This window comes from Rhinolophus sinicus, linkage group LG14 (assembly GCF_036562045.2).
Source record: "Rhinolophus sinicus isolate RSC01 linkage group LG14, ASM3656204v1, whole genome shotgun sequence".
Classification (NCBI taxonomy): Eukaryota; Metazoa; Chordata; class Mammalia; order Chiroptera; family Rhinolophidae; genus Rhinolophus; species Rhinolophus sinicus.
The window spans coordinates 22689825-22717365 of NC_133763.1; the positions used below are offsets into that span (position 1 = coordinate 22689825).

Here is a 27541-nt window from a genome sequence, read left to right on the forward strand (position 1 = left end):
AGAATCCCTGTGGGGTCAACCAGAGCCACTGAGACACACAGGCTCTGCATCAGGCTGCAGGGCAGCATTGGGGTTTCAAAAGCTCAGAACTCTATTGACCCTTGATAACCTGCTCACAGCGGAGAAGCCCACCTTCCAGGAAACCTCCAATTGCATGGGAAGCCAGAACCCCACAAGAGAAAATAAAAAGCTACAGCATGAGAGAAAATAAAACATTCCAGCAATACCTACTGGAAAGCAAAAGGAAGAAAGACCTCTTTCTATCAACCTGTTAGAGAACTCATTCCTGTAGATGCCAAGGACGAGAAATAATAATTCATTAATTGCCATGGATAACCAAGGTAAGAAGGCAGCTCAGAAAAAAAATGAAAAGTCTCCAGAAAACAAACTTAAAGACATGAAAATATGTGACTTAAATGACAGAGAATTCAAGATTGCAGTTCTGAAAAAACTTGAGATGCAAGAAAACACGGATATGCAGTTTAATAAACTCAGAAACAAAATCAATGAACAAAATGAATATTTTACCAAAGAGATTGAAATTTTAAAAAACAACCAAATAGAATTTCTGAAGATTAAGAACTCAATTAAACAAATGAAGAATGAAATAGCCAGTTTAGAAAATAGACCTGATCAGATGGAGGAAAGAATTTGTGATACAGAAGGCAGAAATCTGGAAATGACAACGGTGGAAGAAGAGAGAGATCTAAGAGTTAAAAGAAATGAAAGAACTCCACAAGAACTTTCTGACTCCATCAGAAACAGTGACATAAGAATAATGGGTATAAGAGACAGAGCCTTCTATTCAAACAAATAATCGATGAGAACTTCCCAAACCTGTGGAAAGAACTGGATCCTTGAATCCAAGAAGCAAACGGAACACCTAATTACCTCAATCTCACCAGGCCTTCAATAAGGCATATTATATTGAAGCTGTCAAAAATTAATAACAAAAAAAATTTCTCAAGGCACCAGAGGGAAAAATAGCAGTAACCTATAAGGGAAATCCCATTAGATTATCATCAGATTTTTCAGCAGAAACTCTACATGCCAATAAACCAGGAGGGAGTCAAATGAAATATTCAAACTATTGAAAGAAAGAAATTTTCAGCCAAGAATTATATATCCAGCCAAGTTATCCTTTAGATGTGAAGGAGGAATAAAGACCTGTCCACACACACAGAAGCTGAGGGAATTTTTCCATCACATGACCTGCATTACATGAAATACTGAAGGAGGTTATTTGACCTAAAACAAAAATTCTAAAGAATACAAAACCATAAGCAAGATTACTAACCGACAGAAAGAAAGAGTAAATGGCAACCCCTAAACAAATTAGGGGACTACACACTTAAACATAACATAAAAGGTAAAGAAGATAAAAACATTTTTAAAAAAAGGAGAAAGAGAAGAAAAAGATAACTTGGTACTTCAACTCAGCAATCAACTCACAGCATAAGTAGGGATAACTTAACATAAAAGGGGAGAGAATAAAGGTCTGAATCTGTAAACCAAAATGGAGATAAAAAGAATGCTGAAGAAAAAGGACTACTGTAAATATAAAACTTTATTTTACATAAACTTAATGGTAACCACTCAGAAAAAAAAAAAAAAAAAAAAACCTGAACTGAGACCTAGAACATTAAAAGGAGAGGAAACAGAAAAATCACAGAATACCACCACACTAAAACAGCAGACAGCAATAAAAAGGCAAAGAAACAATGGAATACCAAGATACCATAAAATAAAAGACAAGATGGAAATAGGAAACACTCATATATCAATAATCACCCTAAATGAAAATGGCCTGGACACACCAATAAAAAGATACAGAGTAGCAGATTGGGTCAAAAACCCAAACCCAACCATACACTGCTTCCAAGAAACACATCTCAGCTACAAGGACAAATACAGACTGAAAGTGAAAGGGGAAAACCGATACTCCAAGCAAATGGTATCAGGAGAAAAGCTGTTGTAATTATATCAGATTAAATGGACTTCAGAATAGAAAAGGTAACAAGAGACAAAGATGGATATTTCATAATGATGAAGGAGGCAGTACAACTAAAAGACATAACATTTATCAATATATATTGCGCCAATCAGAAAGCACCAAAATACACAAAGCAACTACTAACAGAACTAAAGGGAGAAATTGACCAAAACACAAGTATAATAGGGGACCTAAATAAATCTTTGACAATCATGGATAAACCATCCAAACAAAAAATAACTAAGGAAATATGAACCCTAAATAAGACATTAGACTAAATAGACATAATTCACATTTATAGAGCACTTCATCCTAGAACATCAGACTATACATTCTTTTCTAGTGTACATGGAACATTCTCAAGGATAGACCATATATTCGGACATAAAAATAGCCTCAGTAAATTTAAGAAGATTGAAATCATACCAAGCATATTCTCTGATCAAAAGGCTTTGAAATTGGATATCAATTGCAAAAAGAAAACAGGAAAAATCACAAATGTGTGAAGGTTTAAAAATATGCTTTTAAAGAATGACTGGGTTAAAGAAGAAATAAGGGGAGGGATCAAAAAATACATAGAAACAAATCAGAATAAAATACATCCTATCAAAATTATTGCGATAAAATGAAAGCAGTAATATGACAGAAATTTATATCATTACAGGCCTACCTCAACAACAACAAAAAATCCCAAATGAAAAACTTAAAGTTACACCTTAAAGAACTAGAAAAAAAAAGAACAAATGAAACCCAAACTCAGCAGAAGGAAGGAAATAACAAAATTGGAGCAGAATTAAATGATATAGAGACTAGAAGGACAATAGAAAAAAGAAATACAACAAAGAGCTGGTTCTTAGAAAAGATTAAAAAATTGACAAAACTCTGGCTAGAATTGATAAGATAAAAAGGGAAAAGACACAAATAAACAAAATGAGAAATAAAAGAGAAGTTGCCACAGGTATCACAGAAATACAAAGGATATCCAAGAATACTATAAGAGACTATATGCTACCAAATTTAATAACCTAGAAGAAATGGACAATTTCTTAGAAACATACAGCCTTCCTAGACTGAATCACAAAGAAGTGGAAAATCTAAAGAGACTGATCAACAGTAAGGAAATTGAATCAGTCATCCAAAACCTTCCCAAAAGCATAAGTCCAGGAGCAAACAACTTTATTAGGTAATTCTACCAAACATTCAAAAAGGATCTAACACCTCTACTCCTCAAACTCTTCAAAAAATTGAAGAAGAGGCAATACTTCCTAAGTCACTTTATGAGGCCAACATTGCCCTGATACCAAAACCTGGTAAGGATAACACACAAAAAGAAAATTACACACTAATATCTCTGATGAATACAGATGCAAAAATCATAAACAAAATTCTAGCCAATCAAATAAAACAATGCATTAAAGAGATCATACATCCTGATCAAGTGTGGGGGGAGGTTCATCCCAGGGGCACTAGGATGGTTCAACATACACAATTCAATCAATGTGATACATCACATAAACAAAATAAAGGACAAAAATTATATGATTATATCAATAGATGCAGAAAAATCAATTGACAAGATACAACATCCATTTATGATTAAAACAATTAACTGGGTATGGAAGGAAAATACCTTAACATAATAAAGGCCATATATGACAAACCCTCAATTAACAGTCAAATTAACAGTGAAAAACTGAAGCCTTTTGCTCTACATTCAGGAACAAGAAAGGGTTGCCCCCATTGCCACTGATATCAACATAGTATTGAAAATCCTAGCCAGAGCAATCAGGCAAGAGAAAGAAATAAAAGGCATCAAAATCGGGAATGAAAAAGTTAAATTGTCATTTTTTGCAGATGACATGATTCTTTATATAGAAAACCCCAAAGACTCTACCAAAAAAAGATATTGGAAACAATAAACAAATACAGTAAAATTGCTGGCTAAAATACCAATGTACAAAAATCCATAGCTTGTCTATATACTAATAATGAAGTTTCATAAAAAGAAATGACATGAAATTCTTTTGCAATTACAAAAAGAAATATCTAGGAATAAACTTAACAAATGATGTGTAGGACATATACACTGAAAACTATAAGACACTTTTAAAAGAAATAGAAAAAGACACAGAAATGGAAAGATATTCCATGTTCATAGAATGGAACACTCAATAGTTAAAAAGGTTATATTACCCAAAACAATATATAAATTTAATGCAGTCCCCATCAAAATCCCATGGCATTTAAAAATAAATAGAACAAAGAATCGTCAGATTTATATGGAATCACAAAAGACCCCGAACAGCTAAAACAACACTAAGGAAAAACAACAACAACAAAAAAGAGGCTGGAGGTGTCACACTCCCTGACTTCAGCTCATACTATAGAGCAACAATAATCAAAACAGCATGGTAGTGGCCCAAAAATAAATAAATAAATAAATAAATAAATAAATAAATAAAAAATGACCACAGAGAACAGTGGAATAGAATTTAAAACCCAGAAATAAACCCACATAAACATGGGGAGATAATTTTCAAAAAAAAAAAAAGGAGCTAAAACATACAATGGAGAAAAGAAATCCTCTTTAATAAATGGTGCTGGGAAAATTGGAAAGTCATGTGCAAAAGAAAGAAACTCAACTTCTATCTGTCACCACATACCAAAGTTAAATCAAAATGGATAAAAACTTTAACATAACACCTGAAACAATAAACTGCATAGAAGAAAACATAGGTACTAAACTCATGGACCTTGGCTTCCAAGAGGATTTTATGAATTTGACCTCAAAGGCAAGGGAAGAAAAAGCTAAAATAAATTAAAGGGACTATATCAAAGGCAAAAGATTCTGCACAGGAAAAGAAACCATCAACCAAACAAAGAAGCAGAAAACAATTTCTACGTCATAAAAATGGTGGCACAAGGTAAGTCTCTTGAAATCTCCCCTGGAATTTACAACAAATTGAACAACTATAATTCCACAAAAAACTCCCAACACAACAGACAGGCAAAACTAAGAGGCGTGCAACTGAATTCATCTATAGGTGGGTAAACTGAGTAAGCAGGAAAGGAGAGAAGGGGGAAGTGCAGAGATGTGGGCCCGCAGGGACGCAGGAACACACCAAAGCTCTGAGCTCTGAAGTCCCTGCATTCTGGAGCTACCACAGTCATGGGAGAATGAAGAATTCGGACTGCTAGTGCTCCACTTATGGCCCACAGTCCCACCTGAGGGATCAGCATATAACATAGCTGAACCCAATGCTCACGGCAGAGACCTCAGAGCAAAGACTGAGGGAAGAGGGGTAAAAATGGAGGTTTAAGCCCTCACTGCCAAGCAGACAATGGAAGGCACAGGTATGGAGCCTAGCGGGCCCCTCCCCACCCTCCCAGAGCTTGTGCCACCCCCACCCTCCCAGTGCTACAAGTGGAAAGGTAGCAGTGTCAGATCAAAAGAACACAATATGTACAGTTCTGAGAACTGTGAACCACAGCCACAGACTCGCAGACCAGCTAGTTCCAGCAAAGGGCAGAGAGTTTGGGTGCAGGACTGGCTGTGCTAGTGGTCACCGCCATTGCTTTGAGACACCTCTCACAACCCAACCCACCCTTGTCCCCACCTATCTGGGCGGATCCCTGCAGGAGTAAACAGAGCCACTGAAACACTCAAGCTCTCAATCTTGTGCAGAAAGAGCTTTGGAACTTCAGAAGCTCTCCACATCCCCCCACAGAGGTGGTGCAGTGTGACCCAGGTGAACTGTTCACAGAGGAGAAGACGACTTTCCAGGGAATCCCAGATTGTGTGAGAAGCTGGAACATTGCAGACAAAATATAACACTACAGTGTGAGAGAGAATAAAAGGCTGCACTCGGACAGAAAGTAAAACATTCTACCAGCAACTATAAAAAAACAACAGAAAGACCTGTTTCTATCACCCTGTTGCAGAACCCACTCCTACAGATGTCTAGGAAGAGAAATAGTAATTTATTAATTGCCATGGATAACCAAGGTAACAAGACAGCTCAGAAATAAAATGAAAAGTCTCCAGAAAATGAACTTAAAGACATGAAAATATGTGACTTAAATGACAGAATTCAAGATTGCAATTCTTAAAAAACTCAATGAGATGCAAGAAAATACACACAGGCAGTTTAATAAATTCAGACAAAATTAAAAAAACAAAATGAAAATTTTACCAAAGAGATTGAAATTTTAAAAAAAGAATCAAATGGAATTTCTGGAGATTAACAACTCAGTAAAAGAAATGAAGAATGAAATAACCAGCTGAGGTAATAGTGTTGACCAGATAGAGGAAAGAATCAGTGACATCAAAGATAGAAATCTGACTAACAATTGGGGTAAAAAATTAAAAAAAAATAAAAAAATAAAAAAAAGATAGAAATCTGGAAATGACACAGATGGAAGAGAGAGACTTGAGAGTTAAAAGATATGAAAGAAGTCTACAAGAACTTTCTGACTCCACCAGAAAGAGAAATACCAGAATAATGGGCATATCAGAAGGAGAAAAACGGAAGAAGGGAACACAGAGAGTATAGTCAAATAAATAGTCAACGAGAACTTCCCAAACTAGTGGAAGAACTGGATCCTCAAATCCAAGAACCAAATAGAGCATCTAATTACCTCAATCCCAACATTCCTTCTGCAAAGGACATTGTACTGAAGCTGTCAAAAATTAAGAACAAAGAAAGAATCATCAAGGCAGCCAAGGAAAAGAAGACAGCAACCTACAAAGGAAAGCTCATTAGATTATCAACAGATTTTTCAGCAGAACCTCTACAAGCCAGGAGGGAGTGGAATCAAATATTCAAACTATTGAAAGAGAGAAATTATGAGCCAAGAATAATATATCCAAAAAGATATCCTTTAGATATGAAGGAGGAATAAAGACCTTTCCAGACATACAGAAGCTAAGGGAATTTTCTAACACATGACCTGCACTACAAGAAATACTCAAGGAGGCTATTTGACCTGAAACAAAAACCCAAAAGAATACAAAACCATGAGTAGTATTACGAATGCACAGAAGCAGGAAATGGCCACCTCTACACCAAATAGGACATTATACTTAAAAATAACATACAGGGTAAAGAAGGAGATATTCACCAAAATAGACCAAAGTCTGAACCATAAAATCCACCTTAACGAATGTTAAAGAATGGAAATCATACAATGACTGCTCTGAGACCACAGTGCAAATAACTAGAAAATAATAACAGAATTATAACTGGAAAATCCCATAATATGTGGAGATTAAATAACAAACTTCGAAATAGCACATGGGTCAAAGGACAAATCTCAAAAGAAATTTAAAAATATTTGAGCTAAACAAAAATGAAAACACAACCTATCAAGTTTTGTGGGATGTAGCAAAACCAATGCTTAGAGGTACTTATAGTATTGAATGCATACGTTAGAAAGGAAGAAAAATGCAAATTTAATCATCTAAGTTTCTACCTTAGGAACTTAGAAAAGGTAGAACAAAATAAATATAAAGTAAGCAAGATGAAAAGAAACAAGATTTAGAGCAAAAACCAATGAAATTGAAAACAGGAAATCAGTAATGAAAATCAGTAAAACCAAAAGCTGGTTCTTTGAAAATATTGATAAGCCACTAGTAAGGCTAAGTAAAAAAGAGAGAGAACACAAATTACTACTATCAGAAATGAAAGAGAGAATATCATTAATGATCCCATGGAAAATCAAAATGACAACAAAGGAATACCATCAGCAATGCTATGCCCACAAATCTGATAACCTAGATGAAGTAAACTGATTCCTTGAAAACCACAATCTGCCAAAACTCAAACAAGAAGAAACAGAATTTCAGCTTTTAAAATGAAAAAAATTCAGTGACCAAAAACTTCCCTAACCTGGTGAAGAAAAATGACATACAAGCCCAGGAAGTGCAAAGAATTCCAAACAAGATAAACCCAAACAGGCCCACACCAAGACAAATCATAGTTAAAATGGCCAAGGTTAAAGACAAAGAAAGAATCCTAAAAACAGCAAGAGAAAGACAGCTAGTTACTTACAAGGGAGCTCCCATAAGTTTTCTACAGAAAGTTTGCTGGCCAAAAGGGAGTGGCAGTAAATATTCAAAGTGATGGAAACCAAAGGCCTATAACCAAGATTGCTTTACCCAGCAATGCTCTCATTCAAAATTGAAGGAGAGATAAAGAGCTTCCCAGAAAAAAAATAAACAAAAGGAATTCATTACCACAAAGCCAGTATTGCAGGAAATGTTAAAAGGGCTTCTCTAAGCAGAAGAAAGGTGAAAATAAACTAATGAAGACCAGAAATACAAATAAAGATGGCAATAATTATGTACCTATCAATAATGACTTTAAATGTAAATGGATTAAATGCTCCAATCAAAAGACATAAGGTAGCTGAGTGGATGAGAAAATAAGACCCATACATATGCTATTTACAAGATACCGACCTCAGTTCAAAAGACACAGACAGACTGAAAGTAAAGGGGTGGAATCAGATATTTCACACAAATGGAAAGGAAAAAATCTGAAGTATTAATACTTATATTGGACAAAAGCGACTTTAAATAAAGACCATAATAAAATACAGAGATGTGCACTGCATAATAATAAAGGGATCAATTCAACAAGAAGATATTATCCTAGTAAACATCTATGCACCCAACATAGGAGCACATAAATATATAAAACAGATATTGAGTGATATAAAGACAGAAATCAACAGTAACACTATCACAGTAGGGGACTTCAACACCACACTGAAAGCAATGTACAGATCCTCCAGAGATGAAATTAATATTGAAACAGTGGCCTTAAATAACACATTAGACCAGTTGGATTTAATCAATGTTTTTAGAGCTTTTCACCCCAAAACGGCAGAATATACATTCTGCTCAAGTGCACATGAAACATTCCAAGATAGACCACATGCTAGGCCACAAAACAAGTCTCAATAAATTTAAGAAGATGGAAATCATATCAAGAATCTTTTCTGACCACAGTGCTATGAAACTAGAAATCAATTACAGGAAGAAAAGCAGAAAACACACAAACACAGGGAGGCTGAATAACATGTTACTAAATAATGAATGAGTCAACACTGAGATGAAGGAAGAAATCAAAAGATATCTTGAGACAATTGAAAATGAAAACAAGACGATCCAAAATCTATGGGATGCCGTGAAAGCAGTCCAAGAGGAAAATTCATAGCAATGCAGGCCTACCTAAAGAAGCAAAAAAAAATCTCAAATCAAGCGTCTTTCTTTACAACTAAGGGAACTGGAAAATAGAACAGTTAAATAAGCCCAAAGGGAGTACAAGGAAGGAAATAATAAAGATCAGAGAAGAAATAAATGAAATAGAGACCAAAAAACTCAATACTAAAGATCAATGAAACCAAGAGCTGGTTCTTTGAAAAGATAAACAAAATTGACAAACCTTTAGCCAGACTAATCAAGAAAAAGAGAGAGAGGACCCAAATTAATAAAATCAGAAATAAAATTGGAGAGATGACAGCAGACACCACACCACAGGAATACAAAAATAAAAATAAGAAAATACTATGAGCAACGATACACAACAAATTAGACAATCTAGAAGACATGGATAAATTTCTGGATGCATGCAATCTTCCAAAGCTGAATCAAGAAGAAACAGAACATCTGAACAGATCAATTACTACAAATGAAATTGAATCACCAATCAACAAACTCCCAACTGAAAAAAGCCCGTGACCAGATGGCTTCACAGGTGAATTTTACCAAACATTCAAAAGAGAATTATCACCTATTCTCCTCAAACTACTCCAAAAAACTCCAGAAAGAGGAAAGGCTCCCAAGCTCATTTTATGAAGCCACTATCATCCTGAACCCCAAACCAAACAAAAACATTGCAAAAAAAGAAAACTATAGGCCAATATCCCTAATAAACATAGACACAAAAATCCTCAACAAAATATTAGCAAACTAAATGTAGCAATACATTAAAAAGATCACACATCATGACCTAGTGAGATTCATTCCTAGTATGCAAGGTTGGTTCAATATCTGCAAATCAATAATGTGATACACCACGTTAACAAAATGAAAATTATATACTCGTATCACTAGATGCAGAAAAAGCATTTGGCAAAATCCAGCATCCACTTATGATCAAAACTCTGAGCAAAGTGGAAATAGAAGGATTATATCACAACATAATAAAGGTCATATATGATAAACCCACAGCTAACATCATACTCAATGGGAAAAAGCTAAAACATTCCCTTTAAGATCAGGAACAAGACAAGTTTGCCCACTTTCACCACTTTTATTCAACATAGTTCTGGAAGTTCCAGCCACAGCAATCAAACAAGAAAAAGAAATACAAGGCATCCAAATTGGAAAGGAGGAAATAAATTGTCATTACATGCAGATGACATGATACTATATATAGAGGGTGCCAAAACAATGTGTACACATTTTAATGGGAAAAAAAAAAAAAACTGTATTAAAATTGTAATACTCAATATATACCAATAACAAAAGATGAATACAAGTCATGTTTGACTTCTACAATTACAAGAGGTGCTCAAAGTGGTTACCATCAGTGTCCAGACACTTCTGATTATGGCAAACTACTCCTTGAGTAACATTGACAAAAGTGTCCACTTGTATTGCTGTGCATGCTGTTTCAATTTCTTCTTGAAGTACTGCCAGTGTAGACAGTTTTCTACGGTACACCACATCCTTTAACATCCCCCATAGGATGAAGTCAAGGGGTGTTGGGTCAGGAGAACATTCTCGAATTTCAAATACCACTTCAAAATGGTCTTGTGCTCCCAATCAACAACGGTGCTGCTACCATTTTTGTTGCCTGTCCTGTCTGTCACATGGTGACGCTAGCATTCATTTGATTAAAGTCATCTTTTGAGAGAACGTCATACTACATTTGACGTTCTGTAATACTACATTTTGCTACTGTAATTCAATTCAACTTTGAAAAGTAATATACAGATAGCATCTCTTAAAATGCGTATACATTGTTTTGGCATCCCCAGTATGGAGTATCCCAAAGACTCCATGAAAAAACTATTAGAACTGATAGATGAATTTAGCCAAGTAGCAGGATACAAAATTAATATTCAGAAATCAGTTGCATTTGTATACACCAATAATAAACTATCAGAAGGAGAAATTAATAAAACAATTTACAATTGGTTCAAAAACAAGAAAATAGGAATAAATTTAACCAAGGGAGTAAAAGACCTGTACTTAGAAAATTATAAGACATTGAAGAGAGAAATTAAGAAGCTACAAATAAATGGAAACATATACCATACTCTTGTATAGGAAAGATTAATATAGTTAAAATAGCCATACTACCTAAGGCAATATGTAGATTCAATGCAATCCCTATCAAATTACCAATAACATTTTTCACAGAACTAGAACATATAATCCTAAAATTTATATGGAACCATAAAAGACCCCAAACAGCCACGGCTATCCTGAGAAATACAAACAAAGTGGGAGGTATCACGCTACCTGATATCAAATCATACTACAAGGCTATAGTACTCAAAACAGCATGGTATTGGCATAAAAACAGAAACATAGTTAATGGAACAGAATAAAGATCCCAGAAATAGTAATTTAATCTATGATAATGGAAGCAAGAATTTACATTGGTATAGACAGTCTATTTAACAAATGGTGCGGGGAAAATTGGACCGATACAAGCAAAAAACTGAAGCTGGACCACTTTCTTATGCTAATACATTCAAAATGGATTAAAGACTTAAATATAAGAACCGAGACAATAAAGCAACAAGAAAATATAGGAAATAAATTTGCAGACATTACTCTTAGTAATATTTTTACTGATGTATCCCCTTGGGCAAGGGAAGCAAAAGAAAAAATAAACATGTGGGACTACATCAAACTAAAAAGTTTTTTTTACAGCAAAGGAAACCATCAATAAAACAAAAAGGCAGCCTACTGAATAGGAGAAGATAATTGCCAATGATAGATCTGATAAGGTGTTAATACCCAAAATTTAATTAAAAAACTCATATAACTTAACACCAAAAAAAAAAAAAAAACAACCCAATTAAAAAATGGGCAGAGGATATGAAGAGACATTTCTCTAAAGAGGACATACCAATGGCCAACAGACATATGAAAAAGCGCTCAATGTCAGTAACCATCAGAGAAATGCAAATAAAAATGACAATGAGATAGCACCTCACTCCTGTCAGAATGGCTATCATCAATAAATCAACCAACAACAAGTGCTGGTGAAGATTGGGAGAAAAGAGAACCCTTGTACACTGTTGATGGGTTTGCAGATTTCTGCAGCTACTATGGAAAACCATATGGAGGTACTTCAAAAAATTGAAAATGGAATTACCTTATGACCCAGAAATTCCACTCCTGGATATCTATCCAAAGAAATTGAAAACACTAACTTGAAAAAATATATGCACCTTTATGTTTACTGCAGCAGTATTCACAATAGCAAAGATATGGAATGCCCATCCATACACGCTTGGATAAAGAAACTGTGGTATATCTCTACAATGGAGTATTACTTGGCCATAAAGAAGAATGAAATATTGCCATTTGCAACGACATGCATAGACCTAGAAAATATTATGCTAAGTGAAATAAGTCAGACAGAGAAAGACAAATACCATATCATCTCACTTATATGTGGAATCTAAACAACAGAATAAACTTACAAACAAAATACAAATGAACTCAGAGATGTAGGGGAAAAAATTGAGGGTTGCTCGATGGGAGGGGCTTGGGGATGGGGGAGAAGGTAAAGAGATTAGAAAGTACAAATTAGAAGTCTCAATATAGCCACAGGGATATGAAATACTTTGGGGAATATAATCAATAATATTTTAAAGATTTTGTAGGGGGTAAGATGGACACTTGTCTTATTAGGGAGACCACTTCATGGACTGTGTAGATATCTGACCACTATGTTATGCACCTGATGCTGAAGCTGAATAATATTGAATGTCAACTATAATTTAAAATAAATATATATATACATATATATGTGCATATATATGTGCATATATATGTGCATACATATATATATATATATATATATATATATATATATATATATATATATGCCGTGTTTCCCTGAAAATAAGAACTAGCAGGACAATCAGCTTTAATGCATCTTTTGGAGCAAAAATTAATATAAGACCCGGTCTTATTTTACTATAATATAAGACCTAGTCTATAATATAATATAATATAACATAACATAACATAACATAACATAACATAACATAACATAATATAATATATAATACAATACCAGGTCATATTTTACTATAAGACTGGGTCATAATATAATATAACATAATATAATATAATATAATACCGCGTCTTATATTAATTTTTGCTCCAAAAGACACATGAGAGCTGATTGAATGGCTAGGTCTTATTTTCAGGGAAACACGATATATATATGGTCATGGGGTACAACATAGGGAATAGAGTCAATGGAATTATAACAGATTTATATGATATCAGGGGGTTAGTACCCTCTGATTGGGGGAGGGGGTTATCACTTTGTGAGGGTGTAAATGTCTAACTATCACATTGTTTTGTACACCTGAAACTAATTTTTAAAAAGATGAAAAAAGCTCTAAAGATCTGTTGCATAACAATGTGAATGTACTTAATACTCCCAGAATGTATACTTAAATATGTATAACACATTAAATTTAATGTTATGTGTTCCTTACCACAATTAAAAAAATTTTTTTAAAAATTCCTCCCACAACTTGAGAAAGCCCATTTTAAACAGGTTTTCTTAGCAACCCCTATGCTATCCAGGAAAATAATTCCATAATTACAAAACATAATTTTCAGGTACACACAATAGTATACTTGTAAACCAGGTAAACACTTTTGTTTATTGTTTTGAATGATCTTGTTTACTGAAGAATTCATAATAATATACTTATGCTCACTCAGGTTGAGTTAACATTTTTTTTACAGCATAGGGATTAGACATTTATATAATTTACTAATTGATCCCCCAGGTAAGTCTAGTACCCATACATAGTTACTACAATATTATTGACTATATTACGGATACTGTACTTTACATCCCCATAACTGTTTTGTAACTACCAATTTGTATTTCTTAATCCCTTCACTTTTATCACCTAGCCACCAAAGTGCCCACCCATCTGGCAAACATCAGTTTTTACTCTGTATCTATGACTCTGTTTATACATATTTTGTTTGCTCATTTATTTTGATTTTTTTTTCAGATTCCACATATAAGTCTAATTATATGCTATTTGTCTTTCTGTATCTGACTGATTTTATTTAGCATAATACATTTTAGGTATGACTATGTTATCACAAATGGTAAGATTTCATTTTTTCATGACCAAGTATATTCCATTGTATATATGCACCACATCTTCTTTATCCAGTTTTCTATTGATGGACACTTAGGTTGCTTCCACAGTTTGGCTATTGTTAGTAATGATGCAATAAACAGAGAGATGCATATATCTTTTTGAATTGATATTTTGAATTTCTTCAGCTACATACCCAGAAGTGAAATTCCTGTGTCATAAGGGAGTTCTATTATTAATTTTTGAGGAACCTCCAAACTGTTTTCCATAGTGGATACACCAATTTGCAATCCTACCAACAGTGCACAATGGTTCCCTTTTCTCCATATCCTTGCCAATACTTGTGTGTTGATTTTTTGATCACAGACATACTGACAGGTGTGAGGTGATAGATATCATTGAGGTTTTCATTTGAATTTCTCTGATAATTAATGATGTTGAGCATCTTTTCGTACGTCCATTGGCTATCTGTATGTCCTCTTCAGAGAAATGTCTATTCAGGTCCTCTGCCCATTTTTTTAATTGTTTGGTTTTCTTTGGTTTTGAATTGTATGAGTACTGTATATATTTTGGATATTAACCCTTTATTGGATGGATAATCAGTGAATATCTTTTTCCCATTAAGTAGGTTGTCTTTTTGTTTTGTTTATGGTTTCCTCTGCTGTGCAAAAATTCTTTAGTTTAAGGTAGTCCCATTTTTTTATTTTCTTTCCCTTGCCCTAGAAGATACATATATATATATATATATATATATATATATATATATATATATATATATATATATATGTATTACTAGGAGCAAGGTCAAAGAATTTACTGCCTATGTTTTCTTCTAGGAGTGTTATGGTTTCAGTTCTTACATGTAAGACTTTAATCCATTTTGAGTTGGTTCTTGTATATGAAAGAAACTGGTCTGGTTTTAGTTTTTTGCATGTATATATCCAGTTTTCACAATAGCATTTCTTGAAGAGATTGTCTTTAACCAATTGTACGTTCTTGCCAACTTTGTCATAGATTAATTGCTCATATAGGTGTGGGTTTATTTCTGGGCTCTCTATTCTAGTCCATTAATTTATATGTCTGTTTTTATTCCAGTAACATGCTATTTTGATTATTATAGCCTTGTAGTACAGTTTGATATCAGGTAGACGGAAACATCCAACTTTGTTCTTCTTTCTCAAGATTGCTTTGGCTATTTGAGATTTTTTTGGGTTCCACATAAATTTTAGCATTATTCATTCTAGTCCTGTGAAAAATGACTTTGGTATTTTGATAGAGATTGCACTGAGTCTATAGATTGCTTTGGGTGGTGGACATTCTAACGATTTTAATTCTATCCATGAGCATGGTATATACCTCATTTTATTTGTAAATTCTGCAATTTCTTTCTTCAATGTCTTATAGATTTCCAAGTACAGGTCTTTTACCTACTTGGCTATATATATATATATATATATATATATATATATATATATATATATATATATTTTATATATATGTATATGTATGTATATATATATCGTATTTCCCTGGAAATAAGACCTAACCAGAAAATAAGCCCTCGCATGATTTTTCAAGATGCTCATAATATAAGCCCTACCCCCAAAATAAGCCCAGTTAAGATCATCAGACAGACAGACACATTTAGCACATCTGTTGCAACACAAGACAGACATATTGAATTCTAAAATAATAATATTAATATATAATTAAATATAAATAAATAATATTATTGACATTAACACTTAAAATAAATGATAATATAAATTATAACTAAGGATTTGTAAATACCAGAGTGGGCACCTTTGGGCAAGAGGTAAATGCCTATGTAAACACATGAACTCGAGACTTATTGCCAAATGACCAATCGGAGTACAGACACAATGCACGAATAATGTACGCATTTGATAACAAATAGACATGGTTGTATCTAATATGAATCTTCATAATTCAATACGTTGTGTGTTGTAACAGACGTACTTAATGCACTTGTGTGAAATAAAGAAACATTTCCTGAATTTTGGTGCCTGCAATTTTCGTTTGGTGCCTGCTTTTGTGTGGACCATCATTCTTAACTGTCATCATTTTTGTTGCCACTCCTGTCTCGTAACATAAATCTTCAATCTTGATTTAATGGTAGATTTAAAGGAAATAATATATTGACCCCCAGATAAGACGAGTGCGAAAAGAAAGAGCTATTCCATCGAGTACAAGAAAGAAATTGTGCAGGACTCCTGGGGAAGAATCTTACGGCTTTCTGAAAAAAGAAGAAGTTGGATCTCCGAACGGTCCAAAAATGGCGAACAGAGTACAATAACCTCAGTCAACGGGAGGACAAGAGAAATGCTAAGAAGCACACGTGTGGATCAGGTTGGCAACTATTATTTCCTGAGCTGGAAGACATCATCTGTGAATGAATTGCTGACAGGAGAGCAAAGGCTTTGGTTGTGTGCAGGGCTGATATTCAAGTATTTGCCCTTGCAATGACCCCACAGTTAGAAATATCCCCAGAAGAATTCAAAGCTTCACGACACTGGCTGGATGGCTTCCTTCAGCTATATGAACTGTCTCTAAGATCGACAACACTGTTTAAGCTGGAAGATACTGAAGTTATTAAATGTGCACTTGCATTCAAGTCCTTTGTTGATGGCATCGACTTTTCTAAATACCAACTCCCCAACATGATTGCTATGGATGAAACTGCAGTGTTTATAGGCCAAGGATCTCAAATGACAATTGATCAGAGGGGTGCCTCGTCAATCTACATTCCCTCCACTGGTTACGAAAGTGCACGTGTTACCTGTGTTTTGGCAATTCATCTGGTGGAAAGAAAGCCCCACCTCTAATCATCACTAACGGCAAGAAAGAAAAGGTTGAACGTGTTTCAGGAATTTATGTTCTTGAAACAGAAAAAGCCTGGTGCACACAAGCAGTTATAAGGAAGTGGGTCGATTTAATGCTGCCACTTGTTTTGCAAGGTGGCCAAAAGGTCTGCTACTCTGGGATTCAGCCAGCACTCACCATGCTAAAGACATGAAGAACTTCCTTGCAGAGAGAAGGATAGATAAAATAATGATTCACGCAGGAATGGCTGCCTGTCTCCAGACTCTTGATATTGCAATAAACAAGCCATTTAAAAACCATTAACACATGGAAATCAATGACTCTATTGAAAATAGAATGGAGAGAAATCAGCGTGGAAACTTTGTGAAGCCTAGCCTGCAAGAGGTCGTGACTTGGGTGAAGAATTCATGGGATAAAATAACTGACAACTGTGTTGCCACAGCACTATGAGCAGGTTACATGGACAAGAAGTGCTCATTTTTAAGGAGAGCTCTATTGCTGGACAGGAGAGATTGGGGCCAATGGTTCTACAGGAAATGGAGTCACAAGAAATTCAAGCCAGAATTCGGGATTTGGAGAGTTATGACAATGTTCCAGAAGAAGATGACATGACTGTATTTGAATAAATGTATATTTTTGTACGTGAATAAATGAATAAATGTAGATTGTTGTACATGAATAAATGTAGATTGTTGTACATGAAAAAAAATAATAAAACATCCCCTAAAAGTAAGCCCTAATGTGTGTTTTGGAGCAAAAACTAATAAAAGACATGGGGAAATATGGTATATATACATAGATAGATAGATGATAGATAGATGATAGATAGAGATAGATAGATAGATAGATAGATAGATAGATAGATAGATAGATAGATAGAGATATATACAAGGTCTGACAATTAAGTTCATGAATTTGCCATTGTGTGCTTACATTGCCAGAACTGTACAAACAGCTTGGTAAGTTTTCATAACCTTGGTATATCAGTATCGGACAGCTGTGTTTGTGTCGACATGTTGCGGTGTCTTATTGAGTGGCGTTCATTATTGTTGTTGCGTGTTTTTATGTGCCATTGTGAGACTGTCTGACCTTGAATTAGAGCAACGAACAAACATTAAATTTCTTGTTAAACTTGGCAAGAGTGGAAGTGAAATCAGGGGCATGTCAGTCCAAGTCTTTGGAAATAATGCCATTAAGAAAACAGCACTGTATAAATGGATTAAACATTTTTTTGAGGGGAGAGAACACATCACTGATGAAGACAGATGAGGGTGGCCAGTAACAAGCAGAACTGAGGAAAACACTGCAAACATTTTTCGAATTGTGCATCAAAATTGTCCACTGACTGTGAGAAGCACAGCAGACCAAGTAAACATAGATAGAGAAACAGGAAAATCTTAACTGAAAATCTTGGCATGAGAAAGATGTGTGCAAAAATGGTCCCAAAGGAGCTCACCCATGAACAAAAGCAAAGGGAGTTTTTAGCTAGTAAACAAATAACTGTATTGGAACACCCTCCCTACTCACCTGATCTGGCCCGCAGACTTCTTTCTTTACCTTAAGATAAAGGAAATATTGAAAGGAAGACATTTTGAAGACATTCAGGACATCAAAGGTAATACTACAACAGCTCTGATGGCCATTCCAAAAAAAGAGTTCCAAAATTGCTTTAAGTGTGGACTAGCCGATGGCGTCGGTGCATAGCTTCCCAAGGGGAGTACTTTTAAGGTGACCATAGTGATATTTCGCAATGAGTTATATAGCACTTCTTGTACGATGAGTTCACGGACATAATCATCAGACCTCCTATCTATATCTGCGAGGTTGGACAAATGAGTTCCCGAACTCATTCTAGAAAAAGTGCTACATACCTCATTGCGGAACATCACTATGGTCACCTTTGAAGCACTCCCCTCGGGCAACTATACACTGATGCGCAGTGCTTTGTCCACCCTTGAAAGCAACATTGGAATTCTTTTTCTGGAATGGCCATCAGAGCTGTTGTCATATACCCTTGATGCCCTGAATGTCATCAAAATGTCTTCCTTTCAATATTTCCTTTATATTTGAGTAAAGAAAGAAGTCATTGGGAGCCAGATCAGGTGAGTAGGGAGGGTGTTCCAATACAGTTATTTGTTTACTGGCTAAAAACTCCCTCACAGACAGTGCCCTGTGAGCTGGTGCATTGTCGTATTCAAGAGCCATGAATTGTTGGCGAAAAATTCAGGTCATTTCTATCTTTTTCACACAGCCTTTGCAGCACTTCCAAATAGTAAACTTGTTCAGTTGGTACAAAATTGTAATGAATAATCCCTGTAATATCCAAAAAGGTTAGCAACCTCATTGCAACACGTTCATGAACTTAATTGTTAAACCTTGTATATCTATATATAGGTATAGTATCATGTCACCTGCAAATAATGACAGTTTTACTCTTTCTTGCCAATTTCCATGACTTTTATTTGTTTTTCTTGTCTCATTACTGTGTTCTGGACTTCTAATACGATGACGAATAAAAGTGGTGAAAGTAGACATTCTTTTCTTGCTTCTGATCTTAAGGAAAACATTTTTAGCTTTTCATGATGAGTATGATGTTAGTTATGGGTTTGTCATGTATGGTCTTTATTATGTTGAAGTATGTTCCCTCTATTCCCACTTTGCTGAGTTTTTATCATAAGTGGATGTTGAATTTTGTCAAATGTTTTTTCTGCATCTATTGATAGGACATGTAATTTTTATCCTTCATTTTGTTTATGTGGTGTGGGAACTGAGTCCCAGAGAGCAGTTTCCAGGCTCTCGGCCTCACGTGGAAAGGTGCTGGCTCGGGTAGTGGATGGCCGTCAGCTGTGGCTAGTTGCCCGTCAGCTATAACCAGTTAGCCAGTTAGCCACTGATATAACTGCCGTGGCTGCGCTAGTGAGTCGAGTCAAGTCTAGTGAGTCGATTGGTTGGCAGGCAGAAAAAAGCGGACAGCAGGTTGCAGGTTGTGTGAATCCAGTCTCCAGTGAGACTATAGTGGTATGACTCCACTACCTATGGCTCCGTGGGTGTTCCTTTTTGGCCTAGTCACACCCTGAGTTCTTATGTGGGGAACAGAAGCTGAGACCCCACAGGCTGCCCCGCACGACAGGGGTGTATCACATTAATTGATTTGTGGGTGTTGAAGCAACATTGCATCCCAGGAATAAGATGCACTTGATCGGGGTATATGATCTTTTTAAGTATTGATGAATTCAGTTTGCTAATATTTTGTTGAGGATATTTTCATCTATGTTCATCAGTGATATCAGCCTTTTAAAATTTTTTTTGTAATGTCTTTGTCTGGCTTCGGAATCAAGGTAATGCTGGCCTCATAAAATGAGCTTGGGAGACCTCCCTTTTCTTGAATTTTTTTGGAATAGTTTGAGGATAGGTATTAATTCTTCTTTGAATATTTGTTAATATTTATCTATGAAGGCATCCAGTCCATGACTTTTGTTTGTTGAGTTTTTTTATTACTGATTTGATTTGTTAGTAGTATTGGTTAGTTCAGATTTTATCTAAATATAGCTATATCTACCACTGACCTAAATAACCAAAGGCTTACCAAGTTTATAAATAGCACATAATATTATATAGCTATCACATGAGAGATAACACATGAGCGGTTTCTCCAAGCCATGAGGAGAAACTGAAAATATAAATGTTTATTAATAAACCACTAGTACCAAGTACTACAGGGAAGACAAGTGAAATCAATATGCATTTGTAGAATATGCCTTCTTTGAGCAGAATTATACAATTAAATTGAGAGACAAAGAAGCAAAAAGTGACCTCTGCATCATTGCTAACAGTGGATAGGAACAGGGAACCTGGCAAATGTCTCCTGGATTAAGAGAATGGACTGATGAGGAAGAAAATTTAGGATTGGTGAGAACAATGCTCATACAAGTCTTCACCTTTCAGCAAATGGAACTATTCATATTGCTTCAAAAGTATTTTAACTTTAGAAACTTAACAAAGAGTTGATTATATCTTACTTAAAAACCACAAAGGAATCATCAGTCCCTGAAAATATTTTACCAACCTATGTTCCCTAAAAAAGTTACCCAAGGTATGTACCTAAGCCTAATGTTAGATTATATTACATGTGTAGCTCTTCCTCATTGTCACATAATATTTATTATCATTTATTTCTTTAGAAAGCTAAGATATCATATTTTTGTAGAAAATATTCTGGATTGGAGAAAAATCTATTTTTATCAATTGCCTATTTAATCATTCTCATATGCCCTTTTCCTATTCTCTTCCAAAACAGAAGCCGGCAGACACAAGAGCAAACAGTTCCTATGGACAGTCACCCTGAATCCTTGTGGCAGTGAGCAGTGATAGTCTAATTCTGAGCAGAACCTATTTCTCAGCCATATTTATACAAGGTTTGAATACACCTCTGCTTTTGGCCAAATGCTTAGAAATTCATTGAGCAGTGGTGTTTTCATTTCCTGATCAAATAGATAAATTTTCAAAAAATAAGGCAGAGCCTGTGGGGAAAGCATACATTGACTTGCATTTCTTAGCCCTGGAGTAAGTTTATCAGACATTCAATTTTCTCACGACCTTCTAAGAATTAATTTTCTTGTTTTGATTAAGAGGCACTTCAGCTGACATTCCTACAGTGTTAACAGTTGACAAGAACATATTCCTGAATGGTAGTACATGAAACAACTATAAAATATATAAATGTAGCTATAACACCAGCAAAGGTAATAGGTACAAAATGAGCATTTCCTCAATCATTCATTCATTCATTAATTCATTTACTCATATTTATCAAGTTCCCTACCCTTCAGCATTTAGGCAATTTTATTTGTACTACCTACAGTTGGATTTTTCCTACCTGGTAGAATGGGTTGTCCTTTGTTTAAAACTGGAAATTCTCGAGAGATTTGCCCATCCTCTTGATCTCGTGCCAACCATCGTTGTACAGGTATATAAAAATGTTTTCCAGAATTCGTGTTCCACAATTGTATCTACAACAGCAACAATATTACTTTTTAAGAAATATAAAAATACTTTAATAAAAAGTCAAATAAAAATTTTTGTCCAAACCTGGGTACTTGGCTCAGAAAAGATCATTTTATTTTTTCTTATAAAAGTTGTTGAACACTTGACAAGAAAAGTGCTACTTTCTTTTGTTGCTGTCTCAAACACAATGGCATTTCTTTTCTATTTTGAAATGTTTCTATTTCTAATTTATCTCTATTGAAATGTTCAACATGCCAATTTCCTACAAAATTTTCTAAGTGTCATCAATATTTTCCTATTTAGAGACAGAGAGATTTACATTTTTTTTTTCAATTGGGGAACAGTGTGTTTTTCCAGGACCCATCAGCTCCATGTCAAGTCGTTGTTTTCTCAGTCTAGTTGTGGGGGGCGCAGCTCTGGTCTAAGTCAAGTCATTGTTTTTCCAATCTAGTTGTGGAGGGCACAGTTCACTGGCCCATGTGGGAATCAAACTGGCAACCTTGTTGTTAAGAGCTCACACTCTAACCAACTGAGCCATCCAGCCACCCCAGATTTCCAATTTTTAAAAATCTATTACTTCTCTGTTCTAAATCTATAGTAATGATTTTTTTAAAGTGATCTTATAATATATTAGCACAAACTTAGATTTCATGCACTGAAGATTCAAACTGATAGAGTTCCTTCTTTGGGTACTTAGCAATAAATGAAATTCAAGAAATAATTATTTATTTGAGTACATATTATACCATATCATGTCTAGTCAATTTATTTTTGAGTTAAACAAATATGTTAATAAACTCTGGTAGGATCAGATGAATGTCAAAAATCATCAAAAAGTAGAAATTATGTTTTCTATTTCTAAAATCTAGGCTTTCATGAATAGGGTACTATTATTCTGTTTTTTAAAACTTCAGTGAGGTATCATTTGTATCTGTTAAATTAATCTTACTATCTTTAAAATGCCTTAAGTCAGACATTTTCAACTTAATGTGTTTAAGAATTCACATTGCTATAAAGGTAGGTTTTCAATACCTAAACTTAATAATTCTGTGGGTCTTGGTAAGCCCCAGAAATTTGCATTCAGAAATTTACAGCAGGGGTGATTCTGGTGTAAGCTCACTTTTAGAAGGGCTCCCTGAAAACTACACAGAATTACCACTGGTTTGCAAGTCTGCTATTGTTGCCACCAGTATTTGATTTGGCTATTTTCATTAAGGCTAAAGGCGGATTATTTCAGAAATACAAAATAAATTACCATTTGAAATTTATTATTTTGTAATCTTCCTTAACTAAACTTGAAATAATCAAGATTAAGGTCATAAAAGCAATGTGAATACTTTATGGGTTGTGAAAATGTTATATCATTATTGCTGTACTAAACTGTATTTTAATTTGAATTCCTTCAAGTTATAGGCACAAGTTGGCTTACTTCAAATTTTAAATTTCAAACTCTAAACTGTATAAGAATTGAACAGAAAATCCCCAACCCACAATCTATCATGTTAATTGGCCAAATGAGTAAATTATATGTAGGCTTTATATACTCAGAATAAAATCAAATCAAGAATATGTATCTCTTCTTCACTGGTACTTAAAGACAGGTGAGGTTAACTTCAGGCAAACAAGTTACCTTGCAATGAGAAAATTATTTGCCATAGAAAAAACAACAATAGGAATTTTCAGCCTGATTTTATGTCTTTCCAATATTATATAAACTTTTCATATCACCTAACCACTGTCTCAGCATTCCAGTTTCATAATGAATATAATATTGCTTATTTGTTATCAATCAAATGAGATGGTAGGAGGATTAATGATAATTTTCACAAATTTGTTTACTTAAATAGGAGAAAAAAATGTAAAAGATATTATTATTATATATGATCACTTAAGTATCAATTTGAATATCATACTTTAAAAAGCTCTATATAGTATAAAAGAGAGAATTATTTCATATTGAAGCCATGCAGTAACTTTGAATTCTGAAACTTCTACCTTCTGTATTTTCACAAAGTAAATTTTATTTTTCCATTCTGCCTCAGGATCTTTTTGTGACTTTAATGCAAACAAGATGGCATTAACAATTATATGTTTCTGCTAATAGAATAAAAACTGTGTTCATCATCCACAAATCTTTTAACAATTTTCTCACATATTATAAAACTATTGAACAAGTTTTCCAAGCAAATCAGGAGTTTAATTAGATGTTCCTTGCATTTTGAAAACTCGTTTAAAGATCATTTGTTGTGAAATGACAAAAGATGGAAATATATCATATATTAAAATGAATGACAAGCTGAATTGTTTCCAATTTTAAATATCTGCATTTATTGGCAATCATGGTAATAAGTAAAATTTTTAATTCTAAACAATGTAGAAAATTTAAGCATTTTTTTTAATCCTGAAAGTATTCAGGGGGCATTATCTTGGTTAGCTTGAGCAGACTCAATTTGAGATCTGGCATTCAAGGTCTAGTAGATTTTTATTTCACCAACACAATGGTTTATTTTTACAATAGACCAGATAACATTATCTTCTGAAGCAGATAACATCCACATAGTTACATTTTTCTCACTAATGCAACCATATCAAGAAGCAATGCAAATTAATCCAGAGTCCCAAGTGTTATATTTTCTTTGCAAGGAGGTGAAAGAATTGTTTGGTTAAGGTGCTTCCTTCAATTAATTAGGGATTAATGCAGGCATGTGGTATTACTGCCTTAAGGAACACACTGGCTAAACAGGTTCAGGTCTGACTCCATCACCTCACAATGTGCATGCAATGCCCCCTTGAGGTTTGATTCCTAAATAGAATTTGCAGAGGATTTGCAAAGGATGGGCGTGTTGATACGTCTTTACCTCTTTACAGTGCCAAGAAGGGGAGAGTCCAGAGTTGGTATGACCAATACGAATCTTAAAGAGTATTCCAATGTCTCCAACTGTGATCTATAAAGGAACCAAGAGAACATCTTGAAATGTAACTTCACAAAATCCAAACAGCTAAACTTAGGACATTATACATTGATACAGGGGTCAATCCATCAAGAAGAGATAAGAATTATTAAAATGTATGCACTTAATGACAAAGCATCAAAATATATGAAGCAAAAAAATGGTCAGAAATGAATGGAGAAATACTTTATAATAATAGTTGGAAACTTCAATACTCCACCTTGAATAATGGATACAACAATCAGACAGAAGATCAATAAGAAAAAAGAGGACTTGAACAACATTGTACACCAACTAAGTCCAACAGACATTAATTAATAGAATGTTCCACTCAAACACAGCAGAATATAGAGTTTTCTCAAGTGCACATGGAACATTCTCCAGGATAGACTGTACGATACGTCAAAAACAAGTTTTGAAAATTAAATAAAATGTAAATATACAATCTTTTCTAATTATAATGGAATGAAACTAAAAATCAATACAAGAAGTAAAATTGGAAAATACACACATATAACTTAAATAACATACTCTTGAGCAACCAATGAGTCAAATAAATTACAAGTGGAATTTTTAAATACTTTGAGATAAATTTTAAAAAATAACATACAACAACTAGGAAATACAATGAAAGCAAAACTAAGAGGGAAACATTAGATGTAATTCCATAAAATTTTGATGAACTTAAAGGATGAAATTTCACATGGGTGCCCATCAACTAGATTGGCAAGCTTACTTGAGAACTAACTTCTTTGGAGATTCTGATCTAATAAATCCAGAGACTGTAAGCCAAAGAAGGAGAAGGAGAAGGGGTGGGGTGATGAAGGACGAGAAAGTAGAAGAAGGGAAGGTGTGTCAGTGGGACTTTAGAATAAACAACCTAGCTTTACAAATTAAGGAACTAGAAAAAGAAGAGCAAACTAAATGCAAAGCTAGCAAAAAATGGAAATAATAAAGATCAGAATGGAGATAAAATAGACAATCGTAAAAATTGAAACAATTAAACCAAAAGTTGTTTTTTCAAAAAGAACAACAAACTTGTCAAACATTTGTTAGCCTAAGGAAAAAAAGAAAGAAAACTCAAATTACTAAAATCAGAAATTAAAATAGGGACATTACTACTGGCATTTCAAACTCTTTCAAAAAATAGAAGAGGTGAGAACACTTCTTAACTCACTGTACAAGGTCAGTATGATCCTGATGACAAGAAAACTACAGACAAATACCCCTTATATTTATAAAGGCAAAAATTATCTACAAACAATAGCAAACTGAATCCAGAAGCATAGTAAAAGGATTATAAACCATGACCAACTGTGATTTATCCCAGGGATAGAGACTGGCTCAGCATGCAAATATCAGTGTAATATACCACATAAATAGAATGAAGGGGGTAAAAAACACTGTCATTTCAACTGATGCAAAAAAACAAAAAGAAAAGACTTCATAGAAATGACAGTGTGAGGTGACTCTCTTGAAATCTCCCCTGGAATTTACAACACATTGAACAGCTATAATTCCACAAATGACTCCCTGAGCAGCAGACAGGCAAGACCAAGAGATGCGCAATTGAAATCATCTAAAGATGGTCAAATTGGGTGAGCAGAGAAGGAGGGAAGGGGGGACTGCAGAGACGTGAGCTAAGCAGGCCACAGGAAGGTCTCAGATCGGAGCTCAGAGCTCCTAGCGCCATGCATTCTGCAGCTACCCCAGCCACAGGAGAGGAAATAATTCAGACTGCTAGCGCTCCCCTTATGGCCCACAGTCCCACCTACGGGATCAAAATATAACACGGCTGAACCCAATGCTCACAGCAGAGACCTTGGAGCAAACACTGAGGGAAGAAGGGGGAGAACAGTGGTTTAAGCCTTCACTGCCAAGGAGAGCCCAGAAGACAGGCATAGAGCCTAGATACCCCCTTCCTACTCTCCCAGAGCTCACCCCACCACCATCTGCCCAGTGCTAGAAGCAGAATGAAAGCGGTGTCACACCAAAAGAATAGAGTATTTTCAGTTCTGAGAACTGCAGCCCCACAGCCACAGACGCTCTGTTCAACTAGTTCCGGTGAAGGGGAAGGAGACTTGGGTGCAGGACTGGCTGTGCTGGTGGTCAATACCATTGCTCAGTGCCACCTCTCAAAGCCCACTCTGCTCCTGCCCCCACCTATCTGGGCGATAAACAGAGCCACTGAAACCCACAGGCTTTGAAACTGGTATAGGAAGAGCTTTGGAACTTCAGAAGCTCTCCACATCCACCCATGGGGGCAGTGCCCTGACACCCAGGCCACCTGCTCACAGAGAAGAAGCACAACTTCCCCACCAAATGCGTAAGAAGCTGGAACAGTACAGAGAAAATGTAA

The 27541-nt window shown here is 34.9% G+C and overlaps 1 protein-coding gene across 1 annotated transcript in view; it reads right to left on the minus strand.

The window, feature by feature from the left end:
• Positions 1–27541, minus strand: part of RP1 (RP1 axonemal microtubule associated) — a 229233-nt gene that overhangs the window by 81471 nt on the left and 120221 nt on the right. The window contains exons 5-6 of the mRNA XM_074318846.1: positions 25090–25176; positions 22104–22236 (exon numbers count right to left, since the gene is read on the minus strand). Coding sequence (XP_074174947.1) covers positions 22104–22236; positions 25090–25176 — 220 coding nt within the window. The remainder of the gene's footprint in view (positions 1–22103; positions 22237–25089; positions 25177–27541) is intronic.